At 39.8% G+C, this 21,709-nt stretch overlaps 1 protein-coding gene across 1 annotated transcript in view; it reads right to left on the bottom strand.

Annotated features, from left to right (window-relative positions):
- The window catches only part of PDZD8 (PDZ domain containing 8), a 52,287-nt gene extending 34,429 nt beyond the window's left edge, over positions 1–17,858 (bottom strand). Inside the window, exons 1-2 of the mRNA XM_014872555.2 lie at positions 16,910–17,858; positions 919–1,041 (exon numbers count right to left, since the gene is read on the bottom strand). Of these exons, the coding sequence (XP_014728041.2) occupies positions 919–1,041; positions 16,910–17,811 (1,025 nt within the window). The 5' untranslated portion in view covers positions 17,812–17,858. The remainder of the gene's footprint in view (positions 1–918; positions 1,042–16,909) is intronic.
- Between the last annotated feature and the right edge of the window lie 3,851 nt (positions 17,859–21,709).

The raw sequence follows: 21,709 nt of genomic DNA on the forward strand, positions 1-21,709 counted from the left end.
CTTGAATCATCCACAGAAAACACTACAAAGATAGGGAGACAGGTAAGCAGGAATTTTACCACAAAAATATAACCTCTGCAGCCACCACAGATGCCTTAGAAGCAGAAGAATACCTTCAGGAAATCCTCACCACTGATAAACCACATTAGTACAGCAAATACAGCTCACATGCTTGTACAGTGCTACAGCAAGAAAGTGCAAAGAGGAGCTGATATGGGAATACAAGCAATGAAAAGAACAGGTTAAAAGAAGAGTATTTTTGCAAAGCAGTTTAGTTCAGAAAGACTAGAACTGCACATGACTAGATCAAAGCCTCAGCACTACTTGGATAAGATCTAACATAATCCAAGAGGCCTGACAAAAACCTCCCAACAAACCAAGAGCCCACACACCTTTTCTCCAGCTTTGAAGAGAATAATATTCTCTTCAATGAATGAAGGAAATAGATTTTATTTCTTTCTGTTATTTTATTCAAGACCAAGACAATAAATAATGCCTTATAAAAGTGATTTGGATTTATGTAAGTAAGACTGAGTGAAACCATTATTTCCCTTTGCTTACATAATACAGCAATATAATTACAACACTTATATTGTCCTGGAAAGACACTCATAATTTGGTGTGGCAGAAAAGCAAACCAAGCAAATTAGAGGAGGCACAGATTAACTTGTAACCAGGCAAAATTCAGAAAGGCAAAGGCTTGCCCCCACACAAACCGGAAGTGCCTGAGAAAGTAACTGCAACATTCATTTGTTCATTTTTACTTCAAGAAAAGTACATTTCTTGGTTAGAGTGCAATCTTAACACCAAAGCTGCCACTTTGTGAATCAGAACTGGCCTACAACTATAATTACTACAAACTGAGGAACCATGGGTGCTTGACTAGTCAAGAATGAGCAAAAGTGCACAAAAATATACCTTGTACATTCAATTAATGTGACCTTCAGTCGACCTTCTGTCAATAGAAAATCCTGTATACAGAGGTCTCGATCTTCATATTCATCAGATGGCAATACTTGAAATGGAAAAAATGGCTTGAACCTGAAAAATAGATAAGAAACTTCTCTTAATTCAAATTACTCAACATGAGCACACAAAAATATAAAAAAGTTAACAGGAAGATAATGAATCTTTAACATTCTTTAAAAAGATAAATACTGCCATTCCTATGTATTCATTGGTCAAAAGGAATGAGTAGGAGCTACTAAAACTTTTTGAATGCAGCAGACTGGACAATACAAACAAAAATTACTTCACAGGAATAGATTTAGTTACATTTACTAACACAGATAATTTTTAGGAAATGGGAAGCTGGTAAAAATAACACAGTATTTTTATGATTGCAAACATGATTTAACACAAGACTCCTATTGCAGTAAATATCTTACCAGGTCTTTATCTGTATAAACATCACATCATAGAAAGATGAAAACATGCTATGACCCTAGAGCTTAAACTTTTTATGACAGTACTCTTGGTGCACTCTAATGAACAGTTCACTTTAGTTACACGGATTGATTCTTCTCTCACTTTGTAAAAAACTTTAAGTTGCTCTTCTTGAATAAAGAGAGAGGTATTCTAAACATTTGCCCTTGAGCTTTATTTCCCTCACTGCAGCATGTGATTCACAGGAAAAGCAGTTCATGTTCAAGATAATGCGTGTAAAACACCGACTATCTCACCACATAATTCTCTCTCTTTGATTAGAAAATGCTGAGTTATAAATACCAATCCGGTTTTTAAGTGATAGTGCTCTGGTGTCGGACACAGCCCGGATCTGAGAGGGGAGGAGGGGGAGAGGCTGCACAGCTGCAGCCCCATCACATGGCTGACACACACAGGCAATCCCACCAGCCAGGGCCACAACCCTGCACAAAGAACACACGTATCACAGCATCTGAAATAAAGTTTTTGGGAAAAAAAACCAAAAAAACCTCTTACAGGGTATTCCTCCTTTCTGTCTTTATTTATTGCTCTCATTTCCTAGCACTGCCTCGTGCTTTGGTTTCTATCCTCTGTCACTGATGCAGCCTCCCAGCAATTATTTGAGTGGAGACTTAGAAGTAGCAGGAGAGGAGCAGCACAGCCTGCAGGATGTCTCTGCCATTTCAGGAGAAAGAAGTCTTTCATAAGTACAGTTTGCTCAACCATCAGAGGCATCTGCTTGTCACATTCAGAGATCACAATATGTTCAGGAAACAGTCACATGGAGCTGAACTGAAGAGTTTCAGAAACTCAAATAAATAATTAAGCATCCTTTAACTGTCAGCACACACTTTGGGAGGGAGCTCCATGCTCTGATTCAAGACACTTTGGTTCTGTACGAGCAACAGCCTCATACAGAGCCATGAGAAAGACATTTCTTTTGTTCTCTTTGTGAATAAACACAACTCAACACTCCAGCTATTTTCCTGAAATCCAATTCAACTTCTAACTTTAATTTGGTTCCAAGTTTCTCCCTCATTAACTCCTTCATGAAGAAAACCATTTTGAAATAGGTCACATAAAAATATTCAGTTTTAAATACCTTTTTTTTTAAGTCTTGTGCATGAAAAATATGAGGCTATTAAATCACTCTGGCTACAGTTTAGGTTTATGAGTATACCACAAACAATTCAAAATATGCCTTGTTCAAGTACTGACTGATCTAGTATTTTACCCATAATTTTCCTTTATAGATCTTGAATTACTAAAGTAATAGCAAGCATCACAAGGGTAGGGTATAAAACCGCCAAGATGACCCCATTGTTTTGATTCTACAAAACTTTGTATCACTTCAGGGCCTGGTCATCTCCCCACTCAGATCCACTCACGTTCCTGTTAGGAACGATTTTGCCCCCTCAAAATACAGACTTAGCTCAGAATTTGCTAGCAGAAAAGGAAGAGTTAGGCAAGCACAAGGGAAATAATGCCAAGTTTTGAGTGAATAGGTACTTGTAGGTTTGAGGATTTTTAAGCACTAATAAACTACTTTTCAATTAGTACCAGCCAATATGCCTTCTCCCAAACCTATTATAAAGACAGTTTTCCATGGGAGCAAACTAACAACAACCATTCTGAGCTTCAGTGACTTACTGAAACAAGATTTTTGGCAGGGAAAAAAGTCAAAGGAACAGGATTCAGTAGTTTAACATTAGCCCTCCCAGTTTCTGCAAATTCTTCTGCTTAAAAGTGTTGGCATTTTGCTTATGGATGCACATATCCTGCAGGCCATTTACAAGAATACAAACTTGGACAAAGCTATTTTAAATGCTAAAAGAAGAATAAACCAGAAAAGCAAAATAACAGACTGAAATATTCCAGTAAGGATGCAGACATATCCATCTACACATTCAAAGCAAAAACATCATCTTCAAGTGACTTTAGAACAAAGAGTTAGTATAATACACACTGCAAGCCGTTGCTGCAGCACAGAATAATGAAACAATTCCTAGAAAAAAGCATTTTCCATGCTAGATTAAGACAATGTCTACTGTAATTTTGAGTTCTATTTTCAAAATCTTTTAAAAATAATTTATACAACAATGAATTAAGGAGGAATTGATTCTAAAATACCAACACATTTATATACAATTATATATAAAACACTTAGCAGTGTATGGGGGACTTTGTGCAGCACTACTTAAATCTTCTACACATATGGGACTAAAATGCAGTCTCAACATCACATTCAATTTACATCAAGCACTTATGCTCACATTCTTACCACCACAACTAATTTGCAAAATCATCAGCAAAAAAAAGGAACACGTCGCCTATTTCAATTGGCACTAGCAATGTATAAAGAGCTGAATATCCCACATTAAATGCATTTTTAATATTTCAGTACTGCTCTGAAGCCCTCCAAACCTATATCATAGCACTTATCTATTTAATTTACAGAGTTTGTGCATTTCCAAAATTACACATTGGACAAATTACTATTTCCTGTAGATTTCAATTACATACTAGAGAACTGGACTGCTGTCAGAATATTTAAGTGCAAGACAACACTATTTATTTGGAAATACTTTCCTACTGGGAGTTGGTGAACTAATACAGACCCAGATGGGGACTGCTGGTAACTGGTGGGACCATTCCTTGTCTTGTAAAACCACACACAGGAAATCCATGCTCCCAACAGGGTCAGGCATCACAGGCTCTCCCATCTTTGTCCCCATCCTTTAAAAGCAGGGCACCCGTTCTTACAGAGCCATCATCCCTCTCCTTCTGTTTGGCAGGACTGCAGCAGGCCAGCAATGGATGCTCTCTCTGCAGAAAATCTTTAAAAGTGCCTTATATGAAGTGCTTGTAGTGTCTTTTCAACTTGTTTTTAAATTACCAGAGTCCCTTCACAAACTCCTCTCATTTGTCCAAATGTCTGAAATTCAGGAAGCACACTATTAAGAAAATGCTAGCTAAAACCTAGCATTAATATGAATATCCATCAATCAAATTTCATGTGACATTTTAACAAATGAAAAGAAAAAAAAAAAACCTACAGAAACAATATTTAAAAGAAGCCGTAGCATAGTGAGTGTTTCTAACACATATTGCAAGATACAAAAATTCCTCCTTCACATGAGAAATTAGATGATTTTACTGAAATTAACTAAGATAAAGTTAATGAATTAATATCTAGGATTAAAGGTAGACACTAAAATAGCACAGTACTAAGCTGTTCCACACACAAAGCATAGCAAAAATGTTTCCAGCCACTGATGGCAGAGTGTCCCTGATGTGAAGGATTTCTACACTCCATTCATGCCAGACTTCAGAGTCACTCCAGTGGCTCATTCCCTCTCAACACCACCTCCCTCCAAGTCCAGAAAAACCCCAAGCACATCAAACTTACTCCCTTCATTTTGAGTGCTTGCAGCCCCTGAATGGGGAGAATTCTCTCAGTTGCCAGTTCTGGGAGGCAGAACTCATCTACTTGGAGAAAGTCTGGATTTGGTGATTTAATTTTAAAGATGTCTGACCTATATTCAGTTTAATTTAAATTTACTGTTCTGTGATGATTGTTTTGTGGTACTTTAGCCAACTTGTAACAGAAAAGAGGACAGAAGTCTTTTATACCTTAGTTTAATTAACCTAATCCCCAAATTAACTGCTCCCCTCAAGTACTACTTAACAATATTTTTAGTTGCATGAGGAAAAATATTGAGAACTAAAAAAAAAATATTGATTTATCTGGTAGGATAACCATATGTTTCAGTGTCTGCTCATTGCATCAGTTAAGAATATCCAGAATCACAGTAAAAAACGCAACAATAAATTTTTCAGAGCTAAACAGAGACAGGAACAAAATTCAAAAGCTCTCAGTATTCTATCTCCTACCTGAAGAAGCAGAAAGTCTTAGTTTCGTTTCTGAATGCAGGAGGAAATGGGATTTTATAGAGCTTTTCCTGAGAAGTGAGAACATTTTTCTAGAATAAGCTATAGGAAAAGTTTTAAGTTATTCTCTGATTTTATAAAGGAAGTTTGGTGTCTAAAACAGTGTTTAAAATTACTGAATATCAGTTTAAGACCACATTAAACACTTGTATGATATGAATATTAGCACTACTCTATTGATGTAAAGATTAAATGTTTTCAGTTTTGGGTACTTTTAAGCTACCTTAACCAAACATTTGAATTTTAATAAAAACCAAAACATTTTAAACCTCAGAAGAATCAATCAACCAAAAGTGCAAGCATCTTCAGCATAAAACTACTTTGAATACATTGTGAGTCTTAATTTTCATCCAGAATTTTAAGCAAAATTCTATCACAATCTAAAGAGAGATTGTGTTTAGTAGATTTCAGTTCTGCAAGGGCTACTGTATGTGAAGATTCTAGTATCTAAAACACTGTTGAGAGAATAACCGCTGGATGCATTTTCAGTTTGGGAATTAATCAAAACGTTTCTTTAACTACACGTCAGAATTGAGCCATTTTTAGATTGTGCTTTTCACCCGAGTCACAGAAACACATCAGGCATTTGTGTGTAAAATTTAAAGAGTGATTGAGATACACTGCATGTAATTCAAGATGAAGTTTTACTTCTACAAAAATTCTAAAATATTACAAAATATTATAAAAAGACATGATCAGCTTAATAAGATTTTAAAAGTGCTTATCAGCTAACATTTACACTTGTCAGGTACTATAATGTAAACAGGTTATATTTCTTCACACTGAAGATCTAAAAATGAAGTTTATCCTTATTTTGAACCAAAAAAGGTAGTGGTGCTTGTTTCTCTATAGATTTTGTTAGAGATTTTACAAAAGCAATTCTCCAGCTTCCACTAATTTCTCAAGGAATAATGCTGCTGAACTGTATCAGTATTCACACTCAGGGGACTTCAAGAATTCAAATTACAGGAGATTTCTATAATGAGTAAGACTTAATTTCAGCTTTACTCATAGCCATGAAAATCTGACTTACAAGCAGCATGAAAAAACATTGCAATAAGATAGTGTTTATTTTCTAGGAAGTTTTTTGGTAAACTGCAAATCAGTTCTAGTAATCCACCCACTGTCTTACAGGATATTCTGCCACACACATGTAGGAGGCTCATACACGCAAGGTCTCAATATATGAACAGTCCTTTTTTTTTTAAACCAAGACCTCAAAAAAAAAAAAAAAAAGGCAAGGATTTCACTGGTTTTTTTTTCTTCAGAAAAGTTTCACACATTTACAGATTCTTAGAATAGTCGTCTTTCTTCTCAGTAATTCTGACATATATCTTGAATCATATACTTGAGACAAGACACTTCTCAAACTTCAATTTGTTCTCAACTCCCAAAAGAACAAATAAAAGGATAAATGCAAACAGTCTAATAGCCTCTTCAAAAAAGATTATAGATTGTTTCCTGCTTATATGACAGAAATTGCAAATGGGACATGGACAGTCTTAAGGATATGGTTTTACTGCCTATATTGGAATAGCCATGGGTAAAGAATCTTACCAAAACTACTTTCTTATCAGCACAAACCAGATCAACTTGACCATACTTTTCTGCATTTCAGGAACACTAGCCTCCCAAATTCTAAATTCCCAAAATACCAAAACAGCTTTGATAATTCAATGTCTGTTTGATCCCTGGGTTTTCAGGTTCTTTTGATTCAAATTAAAGGATGAAAATCCTGCTGTAATTCAGACAGGATAAAGACAAAATTTCCCTGTATGAATTGTTGCAGCTTTGCTCCAAATGGGACAGAAAATATAGAATGTGCTTATGTTCACTTAGAGCTCAAAGAGAAGTAGGTGTGGTTCAGCAACCAGCTTCTAGGTGTTCAAGGAAAACACCAGCAGGAAAAAAAACAAATAACAAAAAATAAAAAGCACACACACAAGAAAGCAAATAAAACTCACACCACCCCAAAACTCTACCATCAGCCAGCTGGGTTAGAGATTGGTCTCGGTGACTGATGGTAGGTAAACATTAGCTTTTGCTCCCTTCAGCAGAATGTTCTCTGATAAGGAATTCCTGAGTGTACAAACATCACCTGTCTGCAACCCTGGTTAGAGCAAAAAGATGATTATGTTCTATGAGAAGTCTAAGCTCTGAACACAACTCTGTTGTTGAGCTGAAGAGTTTTAATCCTCTGCTCTAAATCCTAGCCTATGCCCCTGTGAAAAAAGTGCCATCTCTTAGGCTGCTTAGCCAGAAAACAATTGTCTCACTGCTGAAAGCACTCTCTGACAGCTGTAAACCAAAAGTGAAAAAATATTTCTATCTGTTGTGAATTCTAGGCAAGAGAGCTTCCCAAGGTTGATCTTCACCCCTCCAGTTACTTTTAAAAATGCTCAAACTGCAGAAGCTTCTCATCAATCTACATGTATCCTGTCACTTCTGACTATAGAAGATGTTCCAATTCACAGCCTGGGAGCTCAGGCTTGGTAGTAGCATTTTCAAAGCTGAAATGAGTGACAGCTCACCCTGAAGCTGTCATTATGGGCCTGGTTTGCAGAGATCTCAGGACTGCAGTGGTGGGGAAGGCACAAACGGACCCAGGGACACACCATGGCCCTGTACTTGCCAGCTGCACCCCAAGCAAAGATGACACCACAGGCAAGGCACAGCATTTTATTAATAGACCCACAATGTAAACAGGATCAAGTAACACAGAAGCTCAGTCTGGACGTGACCTGTGGCACCAGTGTTGACAATCAAACACAGGAAGGGTTTGTGAGGTCAATTAACAGGAAGGATTCGCTCATGGCAAGGTACACAGAGGACTTGTAATTACATTTGATAGAAGCAGCTGCTCAAATTATGAATTTGAATGTTACTTTCTCTAATTTGTCCTTCATTCAGAAGAACAGACAAAAAGAAAAAACCATCTGAGTTTTTTGTAGTATTGTTTTAGAACAATACCACTGCCTAACAATGCTGTTCCCACCCCACCTCCCTTTGTAATTCACTGGGCTCTTTGCTTGGAAACATTAGGCTTGTTTAGTTTCTTCTAACGTATTGCATCAAGTTTTGCTAGCAAGTATGCAGTTATTCTTAAAAAAAAAAACAAACCAACAAAACCCACACAACTGTTGAAGCTTTTGGAATCATTTCCCTTGGTTAATTACTTGGGAACTATTCACCAAGCCAGATCAACCAGAGGTGATCCAAACATCACAAGAAACTCAGTGCCATGGCACCACAAGACTGGGACCTTCCATTCCTACTCTTCCTATTTGAGCTCGGGCAAACAACAAAAATAGTTTAATAATGGTTTAAACCATTTAATACGTAAATGACATTCATGAAAAAGTCCATTTTAATTTTTATTACTCAATGGGTTTCCTTTAAGATACTACATATAACCCATGTGACAGGATATTGTTCACAGGTTTAAGCATAATTTCAAGTATTTTATATATGTGGTAGTAGTTACTACCAGTATTACTATCTTCATTTCACTGGCAAACATCCCATAATCTTGTAGTTAATGCTATTACAAAAGTAAATTTCAGTATTTGTACATATTTCCTTCTGAGTGAGCATTTTTCATAGCAATGTTGCCATTAACACTGATGCAGGAAAATATTCTGCTTATCATTAGGTCTCAGTTAGGAAAGTCAGCAACAAAGTATATAAGTGTTATGATTTCCATTAGATACCATCAGGTAATTTTTAAAAGAAAGTAAGAAATAATATCTTTGAATTTACATCTCAAAGTGTCCCTGTAAATTTTCCAGCCAGAGCAACAAAAAACTGCCAAAAAATTAATTCCCAAATGATTATCCTAATTTAATTTTATGCTAGTCATATCTGGCAATTAATTACTGTCTTTGAATGTGTGTAATAGTCTGATTAACTATCATCAGCTGATCACTGTAATACACTCTATTTCAGACAAAGCTTTATGACATCTGGTAACTCTTCAAAAATGTGTGAGCTGCATTGCTGTAATAGAATTCCTCATGAAACAGCTTTAGTGAGAGGGCTGGGGACACTGCTCCTCACAGACCATTCTGCTGAACTCCAGCAGCACTGGACAGAGGAATTAAGATGTTAAGAAGGGAAAGTTGTACCCAATAGTTTTAAGGCTAAAATTAATTAGAGCAGCTAGTAGGGGGAAAAAAAATACCAAAGCAAGCAGCTCTCCAGAGCCCAACTCGGGGTTGAATACAGTATCTGTGGGTTTTTTTTACCTCACAAAATTTAAGGTTTTCCCTCTCTTTCTTTTATTCTCTGCTATGCCCAGCATCTTCTGGCAGTTTGCAGAACTGGGTTTGGCTACGGCCAGGTCTAGAACACTGCCAGCCTCCAGCTGGGTTCTACAGCAAACAGTCCTGAGAGGACTTAATAACTCAGGCAGGGCTCCACAAGGGTAGGAGTTCTACCAGAAGGAAGGGTGCTTAGGGAAGCAGATGAACCCAAATGGGTTTGGGCAGGTGTGGGACTCCTCATCATCACATTGGATCATTGCTTCTTTCTGGATGAAAGGATGATTTGAGACAATCACGCAAAGTTTTTTGTAGTTCCAGAACTCAGGGATTTTAACAGACTGGAGTGACACAAATTATCTATTAATGTAACCTACCTATGTGGGTTGCTAATTTTTCTATTTTTTCTCTATATAAAATAAAGCTTATTAATCCTAGAAGAAATGTTAAAGTCTTTTACTACACTCTCAAAAAGAAATAATATCAAGACTACTCAAATGTTGAAACAGTTTTAAATCAAACAAGTGTGAGCATGAACTGTAAAACACAGGAGCATATTGGGTGACTTTAGGCCATCTCTGCAGGAATGCAGAACAAGCAGTTTCCCACAGAAAGCCAGAACATGAAAGGATTCAATGGTGAATCCAGCAGCTTGAGGCTGAGCTTGCCCAGCACTGCACTGCTCTGCGCCACTAAAACCTACTGTCCTTACCCAGGCTGCTTTAAGAGCTTGCTGATCAAGTGTCATTTTGCAATAAAAGATTAACTGGTTTATGCATTTAATATACATAAATAGGTTTGACAAAAAAGACTCCTACATTTTTACATCCAATGAGCTACCAAGAACTACACAACTTAACAGGAAAGTCCAGTGTTCATGTGACAAGTGGGGAACATTAATCATTATCTATGCACAGAGTGCAAAAATCATAATACAGCCTGTAGAAGGTGTTCAGAATGGCCCAATTCCAGAGCCTGAACACACCTCCCTGCTCCAGCAGACAGGCTCAGAACCAAATCCAGACACTTCTTAGGTGCCTACAGTTCAGTAAAGTGATTAACTCCTATATGAGCTATACTTTGAAATAAGTTACCTTTAAAGAAATAAAAACTACTACTGCTTATTTCATATTTTATTTAAATGCATTGAAAGCAACACAAATTAGGACAATTGAATAAAAAGATCCATATTTGTGTTCACTGAGCAGCATGATCAGTTCAAGATCAGAGTCCAGAAGAACAGAAGTGTGGTCTCAGTGCTGGTGCATGCAAAACACCATCAAGTACTAAATAAATCATAGCAGATTTTTCAGTGTCTTTATTCACTATCCACATGAAAGTTCATTGCAGGACTAAGATCAAGTAACTTCTAATACAAACCAGCAAGGAATTAAATGAGGTAATTTTCTTTACATTATTATTGTACAGTGTTTTATAGACTGTTGCAAGAGGCCCTATTTTCATGTCAGACCAATTATGCCTGTTGGATTTCTATCTGCAGCAAAGGCAGATACTAATCACCAAAACGTATTACTTTATCCTGTATTTTCATCCATCTCTCCCTCCAACTGAGATTTTCTCTTTGTCCCATACCTCTGGTCTCCCAATATTTTCACTAATCCATCTCAGGTCAGTGATGTGTCAGTTCCTCACCCTTATAGGTAAGAACAGAAAATGTAAGAGTTGTTGACTAAGCACAGAAAAAAACTCAGCCTTAAGCTGAAAACAATGCCACCTGTATATTGGGAAATGTCTGGTATGTAGCTGGCCACTCATTAAATCTGACTTTACTATGAACAAGTTTCAAATTGGCATTCTTTCAGGATTCCATCTTTCCCGTGTGAAAACTCATGAAGTGCTGGAGCTGAGGAAGATGACTTAAAAATGTTTCAAAACACTTAGAACCAATGGATTTGAACTTTCTAGCTACATAAGATTTACATACAGACATTGTAGCATGTAATTTCATACAATCTGAAGAAACTGCTGACTACAGACAGATGCACTAAATGAAATTATTACCACTTTGCCATTAGCAGAGTAGTCTGTGCTGGCATCCTTCAGGGCAGTATCTCTGGCACAGTCTGAAAATCACAGTGCTGCTTTGCCATCAAATTTTGTAGAGCAGAAAAGGACTCTGATCGTGGAGGCTTTTTTAATGCTTTTGTACAACAGATGATTTTTATACCTAAAATAGGCATCATGTTAAAAAATCCAATAAATAGAACCAACAAACGAGTCACCCTTCTTTCCTTTCAGCAGCAGTAGGAATGAAAACGTCAAACAGGAGTGTCTTACAGATTTAACTAGTGAGAGATTCATATCAACTGCAGTAGAAATCCACTCAAAAAGAAAAACCGTCCCTTTGCAGCAGCTACAGAGAAAGGGCTCTGAAGCAAAGACATGATCACAGTCCCAAGATCTGATTATTTCTGGTACTCCTGCCTCATCATATGAATAATACACACATTTGAAAAACTTATAGTTTTTCCAATACCTCCATTTCCTCATTATGAAGTAATTTCTATTGTAAAACACATTTCAAATCAATAGCTATTTACGTAACTTCTAGGCTTAAGTTTTCCCAAAAATAGGAAACTACTATGTAACTCTCAAATTGCATTCTATTATGGTAAATAAAAATAGGCTTGTCTAATTGTTCTTCCCAGAGAAATTCAATACAGTCCCAGCTTCCAAGTAAAGAATAAAACTATTTAACATGACTAAATATATTGCAAATGATCAGTTCTAAGGATAATTCATGTTGGAAGCAGCCACATGAGGTCATCTAAACACTCAGTACAGGAATGGTAGAAGCAATGCTTTGTGAGAATACTTATAAAGACAAGAGAGTTATTCCCCTTTGTGGCAGCATGCATTAAAATACAACAGTGTTTCTCAAAGCAGGTGAGTATCAATACAAAATATCTGTGTTTTTTAATGCAACAAACTAAGAAACAAAGTGATCCTAAAATATACAGAACTGACCCACTGCCTAGGCAACACCTGGTCTGCTTAGAATCTGAAGGGAAGAACGTGTGAGATATTTTATTAAAGAGAAAATAAAAAAAAAGGCAGCTGTCAGGATTTTTTACATCATTGCTTAAGAAACACCAAGAAGTTAAATTTTGGCAGAAAAAGGACTTTACATACACACAACAAGCTCTGTATCTTCATTATGGCAAAGTGTATTTTTATTGCCTAGAAGGGACCCAAAACCCAAACACCTCTCCAAAATCAAAATGCAAGATCAGGAGCTGTACAAAAGAGCAAAAATACACCCAGCTACTAGGAACAGGCTGGACACAGCATAATCAGTGTACTGATAAACCTGAGATGAGGTTTAGCAGCAAGGCTGTCACCACAAGCAACTTAATGAAAAGTTAATGAGCAAGGTAAAGCTCATTAGAGAACTAACACAGATGAACCCACGACTACTGCAACAAGCAAGGAGACAGACACCTGAAATAGTCTTTACTCTGTGCCTCCAAATCCTATACATGCTATGACAATGCAAGGAACTGCAGCTTTGTGTTAACCACTTTATAGCCACTATTAAAAGGAGATGATAAAGTTTAAACCAACATGAACAGTGTCTATAGCATTAAAGAACTGTTTGAGTGTATAAAATGAAAAACCAAAGGCAGGACTCAGGTCACAAGACAGGATAAACTGCACTTTGTGCTTACAGTGTTCACTGCCCTGGTCTATTAAAAGAAACCTACATGAAAACAAGGTTATATTAGATCTTCCCCACATCTGAACAAGGCACTGCTCTGACATAGTAAAATGTTTGCAGAAAAGCTATTTGCATTTCTATTATAAAGCAAGAAATACCTTAATATTAACTACAAAACTTTAACTACTGTTATTACCAATTGAATTGCATAAATCCTTTATCAATCATGGAAAAAACCCAACAAACTCCACCCTACATTCACTGGATTTTACCAGCAGCCTTACATCCAGGAATTTACTCAAATTGTACTACACAAGATAGCAATTCCCATTCAATGGCAGAACAGCTACAAAACAGGGTGCTTTGCCAGACACAAACACATTTATTAAAGAGACAGAAGAGTGATTATATGCTATTAGAGTAAAACACAAATTACTACTTAATAGTTTAGACATAAAGTGCAGCCCTTCTTTTTCAATTAGTAGACAATGGCTTCTGTGGAGAAAAATGTGTATAAAATGCTAGACAAACTTTAAATGCACTTACTAAGCTACTCTGCCTTTCCCTACAGACTCCTAGGAGTGCAGCAGGAATGCAAGATGCCTTTTCCTACTTTCAAGGTACAGTTATTCAGACCACACAAAGTCTGTAGAAATGGATGATACAAAATATTCATCACTGTTGTGCTGCATAAATTTTGTATCTGACTGGAAAGCATACAAAGTACTTGTGTAGTAATTTAGCTGTAGCAACTGACAGTACACATATGAATATACTTTTTTTTAGATACAGTATATTATAACTAAATAACAAGAGAAGGCCAAGATCTGTAACATAAACTTAGTTACAGGATGTTCAAAATCAACTACTGGTAGAAGTTCTCTCCATATGCCATTCACCACCCAGTAATAACTTCTAGAAGTTGCCTAATACAAAAGACAAAGAAAATGGCATATTTTATATGCTAATTAACACCTTGAAACAAGATAAAACTATTTTGTGGGCTTCAATGTAGAAGCCAAGAAAGTAGCAAAGCACCCACTCCCAAACACTTTTGTTTACAACATTGTAAATAAAACATTGTAAATATAAACTTGAGTAGCCGTGGTTACAAAGTTACTTGAGCAAGAGTAGGGAGACATCAAAACAGTTTTTAACTACACATGGAAGCAAATACTATGTACTTAAGGACATATAGGCAACAGCAAAAAAATTGGGAGAGAATAATCACATTCCATGTAGATGAGAAACTTTTAAGCCTTAAGTAAGGTAAGAGGTTATTAAGCAGTTGTGAAACTTCTGACTTTCTCCAATATATTCTTTGCTAAGAAATATATTAGCACGCCATAATCCCAGATCCAATTTAATCTTACAATTTTGTTTAAAGCCCTGCTTTTGCATCTTATCAGCAAGGGACTTGATTTTCCAAACCAGCTTTCAGTGCCACCTGAACTCTCAGCTCTGCCACCACCTAAGAGTGTATTGTTACTACTCAGCTGTTACCAAGTTTAGGGATTCACCTGCCTAAACTCAGCAGGGACATGCTGGGGAAGAATTTGTAGTTTTATTCTGTGTTCCACAAAACCTTGAGTCACTGTGGACAGCTCAAGGTTCCCACCTGAAGCTTTAAAGGCCATGCTATGGACAGCTGGAACACCAATGACCCAACCTTCCTTCCTTAGTAATGTCCATTGAGCTTTTGTGTCCTGCCTTAGTGGCCCCTTCACAACACGGGGGGTTGGAATGATACCTCCAGTACACGGCATAAAATGTAAAGGTCAAAAGCACCATGTCAGAGTTGGATACTGTTTCACTAAACACAGCAGGCTACCAGCCCACTATCTAGGGTGAAAATCGCCTATGATACCGCATTTTCCTCTGAAGCATTCAAAGATTCCCAACCCCTTTAACCAAAGAGAACATTTTAAGTTAACTGTTAATTCTTCTTAGTTTCATAATTATTTGTGCGTCATGTATCATTCTTAGTGTCAGTTACCTTCTATCACCACACTTCTCCTTTCTGTCTCAGGCTCTGCCTTCTTTCCTTATTTGCCCTTCCAGTCCCTCACACGTTCCTCATTCATTCTTTATGGTGGCAGAAAGTCATTTTTCCACGTGTTTCTCAAACTATCTCCAACTAAATGATGAGAACACCTCATTGTCCACGTGCATCTCTCAGAAGCAAAGTGAAGATGTCTGTCTTCATCGGCTAAAGGGGAGGAGCATATCATCACAGGTAGCACAGGAACCCTAAAAACTCATCTAGGGAGTGCACAGTTCATTTGCTCTTTCTAGGTGTGCTGGGAGTGCTGACGCTGCACCACGACTCTGCCATCCCAACCTCTCCTTCGGGCTCCTCTCCATAGTTTACAGCCTCACTCTTTCCAAAACAGTAAGAGAATGGAAGCAAACTTGCTGTGACAGCTTCTCTGCTGTCCAGGGATTGCTCCCTTCGGGAGAGCACTTCATTACCTCAAAATTTGAAAGAACCACTACATTAGTCAAAAAAACTACTTATTGTCCTGTCAGGGCTATCCAAATCTCGGATATTTTAAAAATCCGCTTTCATGAGAGTACTTAAAAATTCAATTGCAGGGGAATCAGCTGAAAAGGGTTCAAAAATTACACCACTACAAAGCCAATTACACTTCAAAATTCAAATAGGCATTTTCAGTTACTCATCTCTCATGAATTTCAGGGAAAAGTCTTATTGCAGAAGAATGCGATAAACAAACCTAAAATCCTTACTTAACACATAACAAAAGCTACAAAGAACAAACAAAAGAGAAAGAAAACATAGTCTCCTAAGAGTGGTATGACAATAGAAAGGAAACACAGTACCTGAGCAGTGGCAAGACATTCAATATCAGTATCAGAGGATAGAAACAAAGCGAATATGCCTCCTGCCACTTCTGCTACAGAAGTACCAGTGCACATTTAATATATTCACTATATAATGCAGTCTGTGCTGCATTTATAAGAGAGAGGAAAAAAAAAACCTAATCAAAAAACCCTCAAAAAGTCCCTCAGTTTTACTTACCACAGCAGTGGCGATAGTTCTCTTATCAACTTTCAGACTTCCCCCAAAATTACTGAGGGAATTAAGTAGACCAGAAAAGAAGCAGACTGCCTGTATCCTGGGATCTCAAAAACATTCCTTGGACAGCGAACTCTACCTTTTCTTACATTAAGTAATAACCACCTCACCTCTAGAGGTAAGCATCGGCCACAAGTCTTGCCCTGGTGGCTCACCAGAAGCTTGGGAGGACACCCCAAATGCACACACTCTCCATGGAGCCATCCTCCTACCTCTTCCAAAGAGGGATAGCATGGTCCTATTGTCACACACCTAACAAGATCCTCAAACTTTTCATACGTATTAATTCTGCCACTTAGTTACACCCAGATGAGTGCTTGTAACAACTTCATTGTGCAATGGCTTCGTCACCTGTTATAAACGGAAAACGATCCTTCCTGTCACAGAAAGCTTCTGCCAGCAGACAAGCAATGTATTATGCTAAATACCCATTAAGAGCAAAACAGTAATTCTGCTGCACACCACCCAAAGCAACGCTGAGAACGCAGGACAACTCACCTGATTTTATAATTGGGTAAGGTGTGCTTGCGTTTAATTACTTTCTTGAACTGGTTCACTATGATGGAAGTGAGCTGAGGCATGGGCCTCCCTTCAAACTGAGACTTCACCTCAAAGAGTATCACGGGGTCGTCCATGAAAGAGAAGAACCAGTGCGTGAAGGGCAGGCGTGTGAAGACCAGCTTCAGCTTCCCCATCACCCGGGAGATCTTCACGAACAGGTAGGCTGACTTGCCGAACACCAGGTCGGCATCGATGGCCAGGTGGAAGCCACCATTGTACTCCAGGTCTACCTCAAAGCCCAGCTCCTCGGGGCAGCCCTCCTCATTGCAGGCCACCGGCCGGATGAGCTTCACGGACTTGAAGACAGGCAGGACATCGCCGAGAGAGACCTCCCTGAGGCTGAGCCCCTCCAGCACCTTCCCTGTCATCTTGGCCTGGAGCAGCTCCTCGAACTCCACCTTGATCTTCTTGATGACCCAGTCCCTGACCAGGGCAGTGTCCCTGAGCTCCCTGAAGAGGAAGAGGAAGATGGCATTGAGGAAGTGGCACGTCTCCTCGCGGGAGGAGGGGGCTGGAGGGGGCTCCGGTTGCTGCTGCGGCGGCGGCTGCTGCTGCTGCTGCTTGGGGCCAGGCTCGGAGCCCGGAGCGGCGGCGGGCGCAGAGGCCGGGGCCGGGCTGGGGGCTGGCTCCGCGGACGCCGGGCCGCCGGCCGGCTCCGGGCCCTGCAGATATTCCCTGAGGCCGTGCTCGGGCGCCACGCGGGCGTAGACGATGCCGCCGTAGGCTCCGTTCGCCCCGGGCGGCTCGGGCTTCCGCCTGTAGACGAGCAGGAGCTGCAGTAGGAGCGTGAGGCAGCAGCCGGCCAGCGCCGAGAGCAGGATCACGTACAGCAGCGGCATCCTCGGGCCTCCACGCTGCCCCAGGCGCGCCGCCCTCACCGCGCCGCCGCCATCGCGGGGGTCGCGCCCGCGCCCCACCGGCGTTTAACGGCCGCGGCCGCCAGGGGCCGCCTCATCCGGGTCCCCCCCGCCGCCGGCCGCGGGGAGAGGCGGGGCAGCGGCGGCAGCCAACCAGCGGCGCCGGCCCCGCCAGCCTCGCGCTTCGATTGGCGAGGCCGGCGGGTTACGTCATGGCGCCGCGCGCAGCCGTGGCGTCACAGCGCGGCGGGCGCGTGCGCGCGGGGGGAGCGGCGTGGGCGGGGCGCGGGCGGGGCGCGGTGCGCGGAGGGGTCACCCGCGGCCGTGAGGGGCGGCGCGCGCTCCCGACAGCGAGCCCGGGGCGCGCTCCCCGAACTCGCTCCCGAGACCCGTTCCCAGGGCGCGCTCTCGGAGGCCCTCTCCCGGGGCGCGCTCCTCGTACCAAGGCGCGCTCCCGAGACCGCCCCCCGGTACCCGCTGCCCTGATTTGCTCCCGGGGCGCAGTCCCGACTCCCAGGCGCGCTCCCGAGGCGGCCGAGTCCCGGCGGGCTGTGCCCGGTGTGCGGGGCAGGGGATGCGGTCTGGGCACGGCCCGGGGACGCACCGACCCTGGGAAGGGGACCGCTGTCCGTGGCACTTGGTGGCCCGAGGAGGCGGTGGCAGGAAAAGGACATTGAGCATCTGCAGAAATCGGCTGGTGGATGGGGATGGCTTCGGTGAAATTGCTCCGGAGAGGGGCGATGAGATAAAGTCTGTTTTCGTGGGCGTTGTGTGACTTCCTAGAAACCTCCTCGTTTCCTCTGATGAGAGATGCTTTTAGCACATTAAAAAAAAAAAAAATAACAGGAACCCTGCCTAGATGACATTTTATCCAGCTCTGGTATTATTGGTGATAAGATATAAATCTGTTTCCGTCCCCTTCAGCTATCTACTTGTGCTTAAAAGTCATCATTGAACACATGAGGTAAAAAAAAAAAAAAACCAACCAAACCGGTGGAGAAAAGGAAGGTGAAGAAAAGAAAGCTGAGAGCTTTGCATGGTATTTCAGCCTCTGATGTGTATGAGACCACTGCTGTCCTGTGCGTAGGACAACCAAGGACAGAAGTTTCTTTTAGGACAAGCTGTGGCTTCGATGAGATCACGGAGGAAAGGAGAGGAGAGGAATCTCACTGCCCAGGCTGCTCAGAACCCTTCCAGGCAAGTGACAGATGTGACACATCCCAGCAAAGTGGGCACCAGGAAGGATGGACACTACACCATTGCTTTAAAATCATGGAGCGAGGATAGAAAGAGGAAACGTGGCATGAGGAAGGACTACAGCATGCAGGAAAAACGTGTGACTCTTCAGAAAGAGTAATTCTGAACATTTTGAGAGGTTAACTTCATTCAAATTCGGCTTACAGAATTGTCATAGAAAATAACCATATTTTTACTAGAAAATATAAACATATATCCAAAAGAAACTCCTGTTGTTCTAATCCAGCAAACTCATTTAAAGGCCAGATCAAAGCTGTATATACTGCTGGAGAATGTACTATGTCAGCTGTACAATGTTTTTCCAGGTGCTTCCCTTTGTCAGGGGTAGTATTTTCTTTCAGTCTTGAAACAGAAGTTTTATGATTTCTGAAAAGCAACTACAATTGAGGCAAAAGTTACTTAAATGATTAAGCTTGTTTTTCACACTGTTTTTTATGTTTAGCTAAATATCTAGCTAAAAGTTCTTCAATTATGTTATGTTTTAATAAAATAAAAGAAAACTCATGCTTACATTGTTGGTTGTTTTTTTCCCCCAGCCTTCAGAACTGCTTAAAAATGCAAACAAGAGGAGAAGAAAAAGTGAAATTTTATTACCAAGAAGATAAAAGCTCTCTTCCCCATCCCCCTTTGTAAAGTGTGTGGGGTGGGAGGATTGAAAAGCTCTTAATGATGTAGTGCTGTGGTTTGAAACTAGAGATTCAGAGTATGAATTTTTTATAGGTCTTGTGACTGAAAGTTGAAATGCCTGGGTGTTTAACAGAGCACTTCTATAGAAATACCAGAGAGGTCATTAGTCCAACATTTGAGCTGCTCTGTTACGGGCCTTTACCGTGGCTAATACGGGGATACACGGTAATAAAGGAAAGGTTTGGGATTTGCAACTAAATGGCTTTTCAGATAAGGGACTAATCTATTCAAAAAGGAGATAGCAGCCTTGCTTTTGGGTCAGGAGGAACAGCAGGAGTATATAAAAAAAAAGTCATATTGCAGATGTCTCAATTGAGTATTTTCTTCTGTTAGACAAGCAGAATAGAGAATTTGGCACATTCTGTGCACCTGATGGCAGCTTAAGAGCCTCTGAAATGTTCACCTCAGTAATCGCTTTTCTTCTTCACCGGGAACATTTTCAACAGGAGCTGTGTTATCTTAAAAGACACGTTATGAAGCAAGAATCGGGTGTGTTTTAGCATTTTCCATGAGAATGAGAGAATGGAAGGAAATAGCAAATGTGTTAATGTGAATACAAAATGATTGTGCAAAAATGTTACATAACATAGGATTGAAATAAGAGAAAAAATATTTAAATTTGTCAGGTAGAGGAGAAAAAGAAGATTCATGTTAATGCCATCTAAAAAGGGCCTTTAAGAACATATTTTACTTTGGCTTCCGTTTGGAAGGTCTTATTTGCACTTTCTGGAAGTCTAGATAAATAGAAAGGTTTATGTAGTCTCACCAGTTTCACCCTGGTTACACAGAGCTTTGTAAAGCTGTAGAATGTACTCAATTGTTTACTCTTTGAATAGCTGGAAATTATTAAATGAGACTCAAGACTTGCAAAATAAAAAGGCCCATATTTATACTGATCTTTTTAAAAAGTAATGGGAAATATTTTATTGAAAGGGATATTTTACCTGTATTTAAACAAGGAAAATACTCTTTTCATTTGTAAATCAGTTTAGTACCTGATGGCAACAAATTGCTAAGTGTAGAGCTTCAAAATTAGTTTCAACATTTTGTGGGAGATTTCAACAATGATGGTGCACAAAGATTGCAAAATATGTAGAGTTCTATAATTGATAATAGAGAGCAAGTAGCAAAAATTCACAGAAGGGGTGTGTTTGAGGCAATTGTCCTGTTCTAAGCAGAGTGGTGCCTTGGGAACATTTGTCTCAATTCATCTCACTCATGCCTGATCCAAGGATCTCGGGGCTTTAGGAGCATTTTCAGTAACCCCAGGCAGCAGGACCAGGCAAAGTTGCACATTTTAAAATTCATGTTGTGGCACCAAGGAAATAAACATCCACATCACAGTCTTGGAAAGGCAATTACAGATGGGGTGGGTTTTATTTTTTTCAGAACTGCAAAGTAGTCTAAATAGATTGTTTTTCAAAGCAGGATGTTTTGTAATGAGTGGTTTTAGTAATTTTCTTCATCACTGGACTGGAATTGTTGCCTTCTTTTGTAATATCGTTGGCAAAATGATTTCATTCTATCCTAGGCCTCCTATTGTTTTTATATTACATCTCTTAGAGACCAAAACTAGATTATCATTTTCATGGTGCTGCATGAAACAGGATTTATAAAATGATTAGGTAAATTCATGAAGAAAAAACCAATCCATTGAAGGCTATTAAACACAAAGATTGCTGGAAGTTATGCTGTGACAGCTGGCGGGTGTCTTTTCCTTTTGACTGTCCTCAGGCATCTACAAATTCAGACAGGATATGCTGCACAGAGAGCAGCTGGTCTGCTCCAGTGCTGAAGATGTGTTTAAAAAATAGGAAACTCAGTGCTCAGTGATCAGTTCTGCTTCCAATTCTTCTCTCAAGTTCTGAACTCTGCCTGCACAGTGTTACATTAATATCACACCATTCTGCATTTTATTGGTATAAACCTCTTTAAA

The sequence above is a fragment of the Sturnus vulgaris genome, chromosome 8, assembly GCF_052056855.1.
Source record: "Sturnus vulgaris isolate bStuVul1 chromosome 8, bStuVul1.hap1, whole genome shotgun sequence".
NCBI lineage: Eukaryota > Metazoa > Chordata > Aves > Passeriformes > Sturnidae > Sturnus > Sturnus vulgaris.